This window comes from Fopius arisanus, unplaced genomic scaffold, assembly GCF_000806365.1.
Source record: "Fopius arisanus strain USDA-PBARC FA_bdor unplaced genomic scaffold, ASM80636v1 scaffold00005, whole genome shotgun sequence".
Classification (NCBI taxonomy): Eukaryota; Metazoa; Arthropoda; class Insecta; order Hymenoptera; family Braconidae; genus Fopius; species Fopius arisanus.
The window spans coordinates 1,910,914-1,923,925 of NW_011887744.1; the positions used below are offsets into that span (position 1 = coordinate 1,910,914).

The following is a 13,012-nucleotide window of genomic DNA, read 5'->3' on the forward strand; positions in this document are numbered from 1 at the left end:
ATGGATTTTCCTACACCCCATGAGCAAACACCAGCTTCTATATTCTCCACCTGGAGACATGGGAATACAATGCACACCTCTTTACACAGCAGAGTTGAACCTGATATTGAAGAAACACCCGGAAAAACTGTTATCTCAAAGATTGATAAGCCTCCCTGGAAACTCGACAATTCAGCAAAACGAGTCAGACGACCGCTGGTAGAAACCATGATGCCACCAGAGCCATCACGACTTTACAATGAAAATCTTGGCCATTTTTCCCAAAAAGATAATATCACTGGAGTGGATAATTTCGTCAAACAAAAAGTATTGGATACTCCTATAATTCCGATATCAAAGACAACGTCGGCATTGGTTGAATCCTCCAACGATGTGAATTACGACTTGAAAGAAAATCTAGGTCCAATGTCTTTCCAACTGCCACCAAAAGTGCCTGATCAACTGCAGCCTCCACGAGAACTTGACAAAAAGCAAACAAATTGTCTACCACCAACATCATCATCAGTGGCAGTACCAGCGACACCAGAACCCCTCCAATCATTACCTACCATTAGTACTGCTAATAGTAATAACAATAAAAATTTGGTAAAACAGCCTGACAACAAGCTGTTCCAGCCAATGTCCATTTCTGCTGCACCACCATGCCAATATGGTAAGAAAATGTCAGTTAAGGGAAAAGAGTACATTATTCTTGGAACCCTGGGGCAGGGAATGAGTGGAGAGGTTTACAGGGTTCAGGATACTTCCAATTTGGAGCTCAAAGCAATAAAATACGTTAACTTGGCGCGAATGGATCACGAGAGTGCGCAGAGCTGCTTGAATGAGATAAAAATGTTAAACAAACTTCAAGCACCGAGTGTTGTAACAATGTACGACCACGAAGTGTCAAATCGTTCGATATACGTGGTAATGGAAATGGGCGATACGGATCTCAGTAGATTTCTCAAGTCCGTATCTGCCGAGAAGAGAACACTCCCTTTAACAATGATTCTCTATTATTGGACAGAAATGCTCACAGCAGTTAAACATATTCATGATAATGGAGTCATTCATTCGGATTTGAAGCCAGCAAATTTTTTACTAGTTCGAGGTAGACTTAAATTAATTGACTTTGGTATATCGTCGAGTTTAAATGCAGAAATGACGTCGATTGTTAAAAGTACAACTGTTGGAACGCTTAACTACATAAGTCCAGAAGCACTGATGGATGTTGGAGGCACTGGAGACTCTCCTCATCAGAATACTAAATACAAAATCAGTTATAAATCAGATGTTTGGTCACTCGGTTGCATATTGTACAGTCTTGTCTACGGGATCACTCCATTTCACAATATTCGTCAGCAGTGGGCGAAAATCAATGCTATCACCAATCCACATCCGAGAATTTCGTATTCACTGCCACCCCATGTCGAAGCCGTTCCTGTTATTCTCATCGATGTGATTAAAAAGTGTCTTCAGCATGACCCAAAGGCGAGACCCTCAGTAGATCAACTGCTGCAGGTTCAATACATATCAATGGCTAGAAATGTCCCCATTTCTTCACCGGATATTCCTGCCAATATTCTCATCAAGATTAAGCAATCTCTCCAAGACTCCGAGTGGCGAATATTTACTGAGGTATCACTGTTTATTTTTCTTATCAATTGTGTTCTCTCCACTTTTAATCGAAAATTAAATTTTCTATGAGTTTGGAAAAAATGCAATAATATTACTAGACGATGACGACATTTTGGGAGTTATTAAATAATAAAATGCGGAAATTGTATAATTCTTCGCGTCAATCCGATCAACAATTTGTTAGAGAATGGAATTGGCTTTTAAAAAGAATTCTGGGAATTTTCTTTTATTTATCTCCCGAGAAAAGTCCGTCACATTTGACTTTTAATCTGCAGGCCATCCGGGCTTATTTTAAAATTCATCCAATGCTTACATGTCCATAAAGAGTCCTCTAGTTTATTTTTCTTTTCACTTTTCAGGTGCTAGGACAGCGTAGACCCCATTGACCGCATTCTGAAATGCATTGTTGCCATCGGTGTAAATAAGCAAAGAAAAGAAATTGAAAAACTTTCTCGCATAAATTCTGTCCTTTAATAGGCGTATCTCAAAATGTAATTTATAATTGATAAATCGACGAGGCCGAAAACCCCTGTGGAGAATAAATATTTTTCTATTGTTTAAAATGAAAAAAAAAACTAAATAGTCACTATAAATTTGTATTTTTACGGGTGTGAGGTTGAGTGTGGGTGAAAAATGTCTCCAGCTGTATGAAAAAATGTGCATTGCATCTCGTGCAGTCTCAACTTATCACTCGATGCGTCACACAACTGGGAGCTCACTGTTTCAATTCCAAATGGAGGAGAAAAAAAAAAGAGATGGTGGGGTGAGAATGAAAAATTTCAGACTGGAGGATCCCTCACTACTTCACGCCAGAGTCGCCCCTTCTCCACATATAGGGTTTTGTATTTGTCGTATTACGTCGAAGGCTTCCTCGTGCTTTCCGGGGCTGGGGACTCAGGTCCCTCAGTCAGGTTTCAGTGAGCAATGACACACGTTTTAGGTCACACATGTACTGTAATTGCGCGCGAGTGCACGCAACGTCTCTCTCCACTCTCAATGTGTATTTTGTTCTATATACACTTATTGCTTACATCGTACTTGCAAACCATTCGCTTTCCATTCCCAATTGGCGCATTCATTCATCAGCAGCGCAGCTCTTCACAATAACATTTATAAAATTCAATGAAATCACTCATTTCTTCTGATGACTGAAAGAAAAGAAGAGCGAGGTATTTTCGTTACATATCCTATAATATATTTTTCAATTTTTATGTGACCCAATGAGTGGAAAGTTTTGCTAATTATTTACTGACCAGTTATGAACTATTTATTTCTGCAGTTCGGGAATATGGACAGTAGAAAGAGGTGAAACAATTTGTCGGGAAGTTTATTGATTGTTATCATCGATCGAATACAATTGGACAATTGGCTGATTTTTTTTTTAAAGTCAATTCCATGAAGTTGTGCGACGTTCAATCGTTTACAGAGAAACGTGATAAAACAATCTGAATGCCAGTGCTTGAAGGTGGTGTCGCAAAGAAGCGAACTAGTGAACGTATTCACAAGATGCGGATGAGATTTTCTACAACGTCTAAAGAGTCTTATACCCTGCTTTCCAAGAAACGGTAAATATTTGAATTCAACCATTCATGCTATCATTTGTGGGACAACATGTTATTGTTGTATTTCTCTCCACCGTGTTTTCACTTTCAGCACTGAAATTCGCTCGACCTTTATAATGTATTTCATTGATCTTCATTAATTTCTAAATATCTTCCAAGTCAACGAATATCAGTGAAAATTATCCTCCAGTTATTACTGGATAAATGGATTTTTCCAATATTTTTAGTTTAGATCTAATACTAGGGAAATCGAAATAGATTTGGGTATTGATTGCTGGGGTATAAATACTTTCATTTAAATAACTGAAAACATGAACACTTGTTAAAAAATAGATCAAAATAGAAGAGAAGGAAGTGAATAGGCGAATGTGTCATTTTGATGAGATGAGATGAGATTTCGGGGATGAATTAATACATTATTCTACTCTGATTGGGAAATTATTCACCTCGAAGTTTGTGCTGATAAAATACGTACATAGTTTACGACAAGTGGGACGTCCTTTTCCTCTATTCATGGCCCCTATTGAAATCTGTATATGGCAACGCGAACGCAACACGTATATCCGGTGTGGAACATTGGTCATATGCCAGGGAAGTTGGGGTAATATGGACACCTTGGGTTAATCGGAACACCAATTAATAATTGTTCAATTCAGAATTTTCATGTTTCGTCATCCATAAATGGACAAATAGCGATATTATTTAATCAAATTTTAAACGGTCATCGAACAGTCTTCATTGCTATTAGATTAATTTAAATTAAAACGTCTTCATATTAATCCCTGGAATCGGGGGAATGAATGAATTTTCATGGAATTAAAAATGAATTCGAGACGAATCGAAAATGAATGGACGGAAACAGTTATGTACGCAGATTTAATACATAAGAGTGTGGGCGGATTCATATAAGTTTTTATCACGTGGATCATCCAGTGATGAAATCACTTTTCCATGTGTTCATGGCAATACGGATAGCCAGGGTAAAATGGACATGTAAAACGTCTGCGAGGAACTGTTCTCGTTCGGTCCACGAATTATTCTAAGCCGCTTCAACTTGAAGACGTTAAAAACTGTTTCGAGGAAAGATTTATAAATCTATAAATTTCTAAAAAGACCACAAAGATTACAAAATTGAAAAAAAAACGCATGAAAAACGTACATTTTATCAAAAAGGGCGTCGAATCTCTTTGAAAAAATTGACATCTCAATTTTAAAATTGTTTGACGAATGCACGTAAACGAGATCTTGTCCTTACTGGAGGTTTAAATCGAAAAAGTCGCCCTTTCATGGAAAAGATTTTTTTTTCAAGTCTGTGGCGCGTTCTGCAGGTTAGTAACAGTTGGTAAAATATACGGTGATGCTGCCGACTTTCTCATGATTATATTCCAGTTTTTAATCACACCGCTGTATAGATTCTTCCGCGAGAAATACCTATCGTATGGCATGACTCTTCTGGCACTGTATTACAAGTGATTCCGAAGCGATGAGTACGTTGTCATAATTTTTTTGAATTGAGGACTAATGAGTTGGGATAATGGTTTAAAAATGAATACCACTGCGATTTTGTTATAGAAAACAACAACTCGCCCAGTCAATATTCAACGAAACGGAGTCAAAGTCGCAGTCCACTGAGTCTTCGGAATCCACTGTGGAGGCAAGTGATGATGATCCTGAAGCCGTGAAGGTAAATCCAATCCCAAGTCCACGATTTCATAATCTCAAAAATTTCCCTTTCGAATTTCTTTTCCTTCTCGATAAATTTCTCTTCCTCTACGAGACAATTTTTTTATTATTCATTTATATTTATATTTCCTTCTATCGATCACAATAAATTCCTGGAAATAAATTTTTTTTTTTCGCTAAATATATTTTCATATACTTCTATAGCACATGGTAATATGCCAAATATATTTTCTTGTAGTCATTAAATATATTGAGATAATAATTTTTTTTTCTCAGTCTAGAATTTTTTTGGTTGTGATTGCAATTTTATTGAATACCTCCGTTTTTAAAAATGTAAATTTCTCTTTTGGATTAACTCTTCAAAGGGGAGCACGTGTGCTCTCATTCATTATTATAATTCGACATACATTCTCCTAAATCTCACCTACTTTCAGAATACTACACAGGATCTGTTCGAATTATTGGCGAAAGTGCAGAGTTCTAGGCTTGACGATCAACGCTGTGTACTGCCTGCTTACAATTGCAATCAGGTGAATATCTCATTGCAATTTTCTTATAATAACAAGCCCCAGTTGAACTAAATCAAAATTAATTAAAAAGAAGAAGACGAAAAAGGAAATGAGAAAAATTTATAAAATAATTCAAGACAATTGTGAAAGTACCAGGTTTTGTACAATATCCAAAATTTTCACATCAGTATTATTATTTTATTTTTTGGAGATTATTTATTATTACTGATAAGTATTCTCTGCTCGAATTCGTCGAGATGAATAGAGAATCTAGTTCTTTTAATGTTTTAAGAAGGCATTCCTAAGGTGGAATTTTTGGAAAGTACTGGGTTTGCGCTTGAAATAATTTTTTATTCGGTTTGTAACGACGACTTGGTTTAGTGTGGGCAGGAAATGGAACGATAGTGATGGGAGGAGATGGCGGTTAAGGGAGACCAGACATGTTACAAAGGAACGGGAAACCAGTGGCGCATATACGACTGAAATAAGTCGACCACGAAACGACATCCGTTAAATTCAAGACGAATGATAAGTTTTGCGGAATTTTTTCAATAACTAAGTCAAATAATGCCATTAACTTACTCGATGTACCACGTATTCCAAGTAAAACTAAAATTATTCCGCTGAACTCTGGAAATAACTACCGCTACTCCCATCACTCCTGTCGTCTTGTCTCCACGAAATTGATAATTCAATAGTAAAATTAAAATATGACATTGATTTATATATAATATAATAATAACATTTCCATTCTTCAACTCTCATCTCCCAGAATTGAAGTAAAAAATCGCAAAGAAATTACTCTAAAATATAAATCATTCAGTACCACCCATTAATAATTATAGGACATCTGCATAATGCTATCTCCACGAGTGAAGGACATGTAATTAATTTATTTAACCATCCCATGGTCGTCACTATGTGAATTATCTAGTATCATGACTTATTGCCACGCAAATACGAACTTTTGTATTTGCTCTTGTATCGATAATCCAACTGGTTCATTCACCTGTTGGATTATCTAATTCTCGACCCATTTATCCATATTCTCGGTTTAAAAAAAAATACAGTGGCCATGAGGAGTGCAATGGCGTCGGTTTTCCACATTTGGGTGTTTAAATGTTGAATGTGTGAGTCTTTGGTAGTAAGCGTCCAGGTGTGGAGGCGCGGCAAATATAGAAAAAGGTAGGGAGAGGGGCTTCAGAGTGAATGTACATATTCCTAAGAGCTATATGTGGCCTCACAGAAACAACGAGTTGAATTCGACGCCAGTTGTACCCAGTTGCTTCATCGCTCCTGTACTTGGCAGTGTTGTGTCAAATAATTTATTATAAATCTTAGTTTTTATTTCGCAATGTAGAAAGTCATCAAATATACAACGACCCGATGATCTGTGCTGGATTTTTATCGTTACTCACGTTCACGTTCACGTTATTCAAAAGTTATAAAACATTTTCAAGTGTATGAATGGTGTTGGAGTGGTGTTGGAATGGTTTTGTATTGAGCTTTCTTTATTAATCATCAATCGTTGATCATTTTCAAGAAGCGCTCAATTATTGACTCTCTTTAATTGACTCGAGTGACTCCAGTTCTTTCGAGTGGATGAAAATGTTGAGCTAAAAAATAATACCGTATTGTTACTTGATTATGATGTTGAGAGAAGCGCGTGTGAGTCTTCGGGTGAAGTTTCATGTTGTTCTGGATTAGTGATGGTCGTTCTCCATCTATGACTCATGGGAATTTTATTGCCTTTAATGGGTGTGTTTTCGTTTATTAATTCAGTGTTTTTAAATTAATAATATTGTGAGTTATGATGGGGGTATTGAAATGGAGATACGATCTTAGATCGGATGGCGGTCCACAACAGCAACAGCAGCAAAAAGCTAACGGTCATACTAGGGCACTCCCGAAACACATGACCCAGGTGAAAATTATGCCCCCAATACTAATCATTATGCAGTTTAAATCTCTCTAGAAATCTTCAAAATTTTCGTCTGCATTGAATCCGGAAAATTATTATTTTTACTTAACTTTCCACTTACACGAGTTTTTTTAACGAAGACTTGGAAAAACTTGACTTGGAAAACTTGGAAAGACTTGAAAAAAAATTGAAAAATCAAATCTATTTTTTTTCTAAATCAAATCGAAAGTCGATTCAAAGACACGTGTGAGAGAGACTTTCCATTCTCTGATGAGATACCAAAAAAATTCTAATAGTCATTTACCTTTTATGCTTTGAGTTTCTTATTGTCATATCGTGGGGGAATATATTGAGGATGAGTGAATCTTTTATAAGAAAGTTATAATAATTTATGTGTCGAGTCACTTTCCTGTCCAAAAATCCCAGATACCGCCCCTGACGTGGGTTTTTCCCTACAGGAAAATCCGCCTCTTCTCTCTTAGAGAATGTTGGGGAGAATTTAATATTAATTGAACTGATGAACTTAATACTTTCTTCACCCAACATTTTTCCATGTTTATAAATACCGAAAAAATGAATATTTATTAATATTAATGAATTAAGTTCCAATAAATAAATCGAGTTAAATATTTAAATGGATATATAATCTTTACATGATAATTTAAAAAACTTGCTTTTACCTATAATTGTTATTGAAAGAGTTTTTCGTCTCGAATTTGCGGTAATTTAGTAATATCTTATTTTTGCAGACATTGCGAGATGAATCTCATACCTCAACTCCATCCTTACAACTGCCTACACCCCTGTCTTCGCCAACGCCAGGGGGTGATGAACCCCTGGGACGTGCCCTGATGGAAGCGGTAATCAAACAAGCCAATAGTGATACTCAGAAGCAGCTGCCACTAGTTGTGACACCACCGGGTTATTGGGTAGATGGTACAGATCATCGACATGTCTTTGATTTTGCGGGTAGAGCAATGCTGCCGACACAGTCCGCATGGCAGCCCAGGATCGACCAGGATGACACCGCCAAATGCTATCGTCGATTTTTCGTCGGCAGGGTAATTTTCCAGTTCCTATCTCAATTAATTCCAAATTTTCCCGCAATTCTCATAATTCTCTCAAATATCTTACAATTTTTCGTAAACACTCTTCAGACAATTTTTGGTATAAATATATTTTCAAAAATATAGTCTATAAATACGCATTAATTTATTTAAAAATAATATTTCAAGCCCGTAGTAAAAATTCCCGAATTTTCATAGACAATTGAAAAGTGGAATTTTTTAAAAATAGAACAGCTGTTTTCATTTTCCGGTCTCCGAAAAATTGTCAAGTTTTTTTCCCATGGGTATTTAAAAATAGTTATCATGATTTTTGAGTTATATATTGAAAGGGGGCGAGGAAGGGAAAAGAGGGAGAGGGGTAAGAGGAAGAGATCTATCAAGATAAAAAAAAATTAGGCGTGGGAGTGGGAACATTCTCATACTCCTCTTCCACCCTATCTTTTCTATGCTTCGTTTACTCCCTTCCACGATCATTCAATGCCTGCGCGTCTTATGTGTATTCTTCAGATTTTCAGTGTGAACCACAAAGAACAATTCATCCTTCCTTTTTTTCCTCCTTCTCCTTTTATTCTCAAAGTACTAGTACGTTCTATCTTTACGCTTCTACTCCAAGGCGTAAATGTAGATAACATCTTCTTTCAATTTCTGTTTCATTACTGTACTTATCACAAATACCTAGAAATGTCTTCTCACAGTCAATCATATTATCGTCACTGCATTTCACAATATTTATCATACCGTTCATTCTTTAGCGAATATATTTTTCCATCCCACTCTTCAGTGTTTTCGGTATCTTGTGGGTGCATCTTGCTGTATTATTATGAAATATTACTATGAGAATTCTTCAATACGATGGAAATAAATGGAATGAAAGTGCGAATACCGGTTCTAGGAGTTATTCCCCCGAATAAAAATCACCCCCACAAAATCCCCCAAAAATAACGATTTTCGATTACAATTTTTTTTGCAGGAGCATGTGAATCTTGTTGGCAGAGATAATGAAAATGGGCCTGTACTTCTGTCAGTGAAGGCAGAAACAGTGGCTGGACAGGAACATTGGAGAATACTCCTGCGATTACGAACAGGCTCAACACATGAACTCGTCGCGACAGCCAATCTCGGACCGAATGTATCACCCGCCAAAATGATTAAGGTAAATCGACATGACCCAGAGTATTTTCGGAGTGCACACTGTGAAATTTTTCGCAAGGAGACGCAACTCAACTTTACTGAAGGAGTGAGAGCGCGAGAGAAGTGGAAAGTTCTCAGCCTTAAGTGTAACATACTTGTTCTCTTCGTAGGCAATCAATGAGTCCCTCAGTGTGACAACGTTAATGCCGGTTGTTTGCTCCGGTGCAGGAAGCTTGATAGCTCGATACGACGAGCACGCATTAGTGAGTAGATTTAAATTTGGAGTGCTACATCAGAGAGCCGGCCAGGTCACCGAAGAACAGCTGTTTGGTAATCGTCAAATAACACCGGCCTTCCAGGAATTTCTGGATCTTCTGGGACAAACGATTGACCTGAGAGATCACAAAGGGTGATTATCTGACTTGACCCTGTCCCAGATGAATGAATGAATTAATTAATTATCAATTATAATTGCTTGCAGATATCGAGGTGGTCTTGACACACAACATGGCCAAACAGGTGACACAGCAGTTTACGAAGTATTTCGTGGTCGTGAAGTTCTCTTTCACGTGGCATCTCTTTTACCGTACAGTCCTGGTGACCCTCAGCAGTTGCAACGTAAACGTCACATTGGAAATGATATCGTAGCAATAATATTCCAGGAAGAACCGACCCCCTTCAGCCCGGACATGATCGCTAGTCATTTTCTCCATGCATTCATCGTAGTACAGGTCATTGAACCGTGCACATCGAATACCAGATATAAAGTGAGCATTACAGGACGTGATGATGTTCCCTGGTTTGGCCCGGCATTGCCGATACCCTCAGTGTTTCCTAAGAGTGTTGAATTCAAAGAATTTCTCCTCACTAAACTTATAAATGCTGAGAATGCGGCGTACAAGGCCGAAAAATTTGCCAAACTCGAGTTGAGGACACGCTCTGCACTTTTGGAATCTCTCACTGAAGAGCTTCAATCTAAAACGAGCGATTTTTTGGGCTCGGGAATTGGACTGGGATCTAGTGGATTATCAAGCTGTCCAATGAGTCCTTCTGCAAACGACAGCTCGACATCAGGTAGCAGCGGAAGTGGCTCACGATTTATAGATACTGTTCGAAAGGCTCTCACTTCGAGGGTGAAAAATGCATCGACAGAGTCAATGCCTCAGCATTTATCGAAGAAGAGTCAATCTGAAGGTGGTCAATCGAGTAATCGTCAATCCACATCGAAACCTCTGGGAAAACTCGTTATTGAACCCACAAGTCCTTCAGGGTTATCAGATTCAGTATTAGCTCCGGATTTCGAGCAAGAGAGTTTCAGCACACGCAGACAGGAAAATAGTGTAGTAAATCCTGACAATGATACGTGTAAATCAAATGCTGTGATTTTTCACGGTGATGATGTTGATAGAACAGAAAATGAAGATGGTTCGATGCAGAATGTTGGAATTGTCAGAGATACCCCTAAAGTTCATTTAAACAAACCAAAAATCTCATCGATACCCACTTCTCCACGAGTAACGCAGGAAAAGTGGAAGAAACGCAGTGATAAATTAGATAAAACTACCACACCTGTGCAGAGAGGTGTGTCTGAGAGTGATGATAGCTCATTGAACAGTGAATTAGAGCTAGACCAAATTCTTTACCCTGATAGTGATACTGGGCTTGAATCAATGAGTTCTGCTGAAACTCACGAGGTCAGATCCAATAATAATGGAATTAACGAAAATGAGAGTTTAAAACAACAAGTTACTCGACTCAAGTGTGATAAACTGGATTTGCTCAGACAGAATGTGGTAGGTCAATAAAAAATTGGTTCAATTAAAAAAAAAAACATTTTAATCATTGAAATGAATGATTGATAAAGCAATTAATATTTTTAATGGACAACTGAATAATAATTCAGTAAAGGAAGGCCGGGCAATGGAGATACCTTGGAGTAAATCGATATGCATAATTGTCGCAAGAAAAATCGAAGAAAGAAATTTAATGCATTAAACAATTTTTTAAACAGTCTCATGGCAAAGCATTTGTAAGAAGGATTATGACAAGGTTTTTGTCGTGATACCCTGCAAATGACGTCGCAATAGATATCATCCAATTCAGAGGATTATTCAAAACTAGTATCCACATTTCCTTATCCAACTCTTTCGTTCGTCGCAGTGACTTTGAAATGTTTCGATTCTAGGTGCTATCCTCAAGTTGTATGTTAATTCAATTGATCATTATTTCCAGACCTGTCAACGAGACATCAAACGGCTGCGCGAAAAAGAATTACAATTACAATCAGAGTTGACCGTTGCATCGAGAGAGATTCTACGACTCCGCACAATGCTCAAAGATTACTCATGCAGTTCTCCATCGGAATTGAATAATCGATAAGCATCAACGTATGAAAAAGTATCGCAGGAAATATTCGAGAATTCCATTATTACTAATATGGAACATGAGTGCATCGAGGAATGCATAGGATTGACTTGTAATTATTCTGGATACCTTCATCGATATTTTAAAGGTTTTAGTTTTCCTTGTAGTCATTGTGTAATGATACCTGGAATTTTTTCTATTGACTTTATTACTCCTTCCGTCATTCTATCCCGTAATACGACACATAACACATACCAAAGTTTAATTTAAAAATCTGTGTGTACGTCTTGGCATTATTCAAATAGTAAGGATGAGTACAATCCCAATTATTGAGTTTTAGATGGTGGTAAAATCTCATAAGAGAACGTAGAAACTCATGTTAATTCCGTACTCGAATACCTACTACTTCCGAAGAAAAAAATGTACATGTAATGTGAATATTATTAAAGAATAACATTAAAATTTTTAATTTTCTCTTCATTTCTCCTTCGCCCATCACTATCGCCTAATTGCACTAGAATTTCAAATCTATTCAATTACGTATTTGCTTACTAGTGAATATCTTGAATATAATACTTCAGTGAATATCTCCTCCATTTTCATGCTCCCCTGATACTTTTTTGAAAATTGTGAATTTTCATATTTCAGTGAATACCTCCTCAATTGTCATGCTCTCCTGATACTTTTTTAAAAATTTCGAATTTTTCGATTTCAGTAAATACCTCCTCAATTGTCATGCTCTCCTGATACTTTTTTGAAAATTTCGAATTTTTCGATTTCAGTGAATACCTCCTCGATTTTCATGTTCTCCTGATATTTTTTCAAAAATCTCGAATTTTCATATTTCCGTAAATACCTACTAACCCTTAACCGAATCCAATTAACCCTTAACGAGAACAGTTAAAGTTCCAATTAACCCTTAAACAAGTCCAATTAACCCTTAACCAAGTCCAATTAAGCCTAAACCAAATCTACTAACCCTTAACCGAATCCAATTAACCCTTAACGAGAACAGTTAAAAGAGGTATAATGAATATCTCTTTTAACTGTTCTCGTTAAGGGTTAATTGGATTCGGTTAAGGGTTAGTGGATTTGGTTTAGGCTTAATTGGACGTGGTTAAGGGTTGATTGGAACTTTAACTGTTCTCGTTAAGGGTT

General features: G+C 37.1%; 3 protein-coding genes across 3 annotated transcripts; all 3 read left to right on the forward strand.

Moving 5' to 3' along the window:
* Nucleotides 1-6: 6 nt before the first annotated feature.
* On the forward strand, nt 7-2,160 carry Mps1 (Monopolar spindle 1). The gene is made up of 2 exons (XM_011315949.1): nt 7-1,617; nt 1,977-2,160. Exons 1-2 carry the CDS (start codon nt 70-72, stop codon nt 2,001-2,003), a joined length of 1,575 nt encoding a protein of 524 aa, XP_011314251.1. The 5' UTR covers nt 7-69; the 3' UTR covers nt 2,004-2,160.
* Nucleotides 2,161-2,516: 356 nt separating this feature from the next.
* On the forward strand, nt 2,517-5,999 carry LOC105273487 (uncharacterized). Its single transcript, XM_011315948.1, has 4 exons — nt 2,517-3,182; nt 4,752-4,863; nt 5,297-5,392; nt 5,753-5,999. Exons 1-4 carry the CDS (start codon nt 3,067-3,069, stop codon nt 5,774-5,776), a joined length of 348 nt encoding a protein of 115 aa, XP_011314250.1. The 5' UTR covers nt 2,517-3,066; the 3' UTR covers nt 5,777-5,999.
* Nucleotides 6,000-6,610: 611 nt separating this feature from the next.
* LOC105273486 (rap1 GTPase-activating protein 1) lies at nt 6,611-12,316 on the forward strand. The gene is made up of 6 exons (XM_011315947.1): nt 6,611-7,295; nt 8,042-8,353; nt 9,330-9,512; nt 9,661-9,899; nt 9,972-11,283; nt 11,723-12,316. The coding sequence occupies exons 1-6, from the start codon at nt 7,182-7,184 to the stop codon at nt 11,867-11,869; spliced, it is 2,307 nt and encodes a 768-aa protein (XP_011314249.1). The 5' UTR covers nt 6,611-7,181; the 3' UTR covers nt 11,870-12,316.
* The last annotated feature ends 696 nt before the right edge of the window (nt 12,317-13,012 follow it).

Excerpts from the sequence above, each read along its gene's own strand:
- Mps1 (XM_011315949.1), top strand. The coding sequence starts at position 70 with ATGCACACCTCTTTACACAGCAGAGTTGAACCTGATATTGAAGAAACA. Across the intron at positions 1,618-1,976 it reads AGTGGCGAATATTTACTGAG|GTGCTAGGACAGCGTAGACC; the intron begins GTATCACTGTTT and ends TTCACTTTTCAG.
- LOC105273487 (XM_011315948.1), top strand. The coding sequence starts at position 3,067 with ATGCCAGTGCTTGAAGGTGGTGTCGCAAAGAAGCGAACTAGTGAACGT. Across the intron at positions 3,183-4,751 it reads ACCCTGCTTTCCAAGAAACG|AAAACAACAACTCGCCCAGT; the intron begins GTAAATATTTGA and ends ATTTTGTTATAG. Across the intron at positions 4,864-5,296 it reads ATGATCCTGAAGCCGTGAAG|AATACTACACAGGATCTGTT; the intron begins GTAAATCCAATC and ends ACCTACTTTCAG.
- LOC105273486 (XM_011315947.1), top strand. The coding sequence starts at position 7,182 with ATGATGGGGGTATTGAAATGGAGATACGATCTTAGATCGGATGGCGGT. Across the intron at positions 9,513-9,660 it reads CACCCGCCAAAATGATTAAG|GCAATCAATGAGTCCCTCAG; the intron begins GTAAATCGACAT and ends TTCTCTTCGTAG. Across the intron at positions 11,284-11,722 it reads ATTTGCTCAGACAGAATGTG|ACCTGTCAACGAGACATCAA; the intron begins GTAGGTCAATAA and ends CATTATTTCCAG.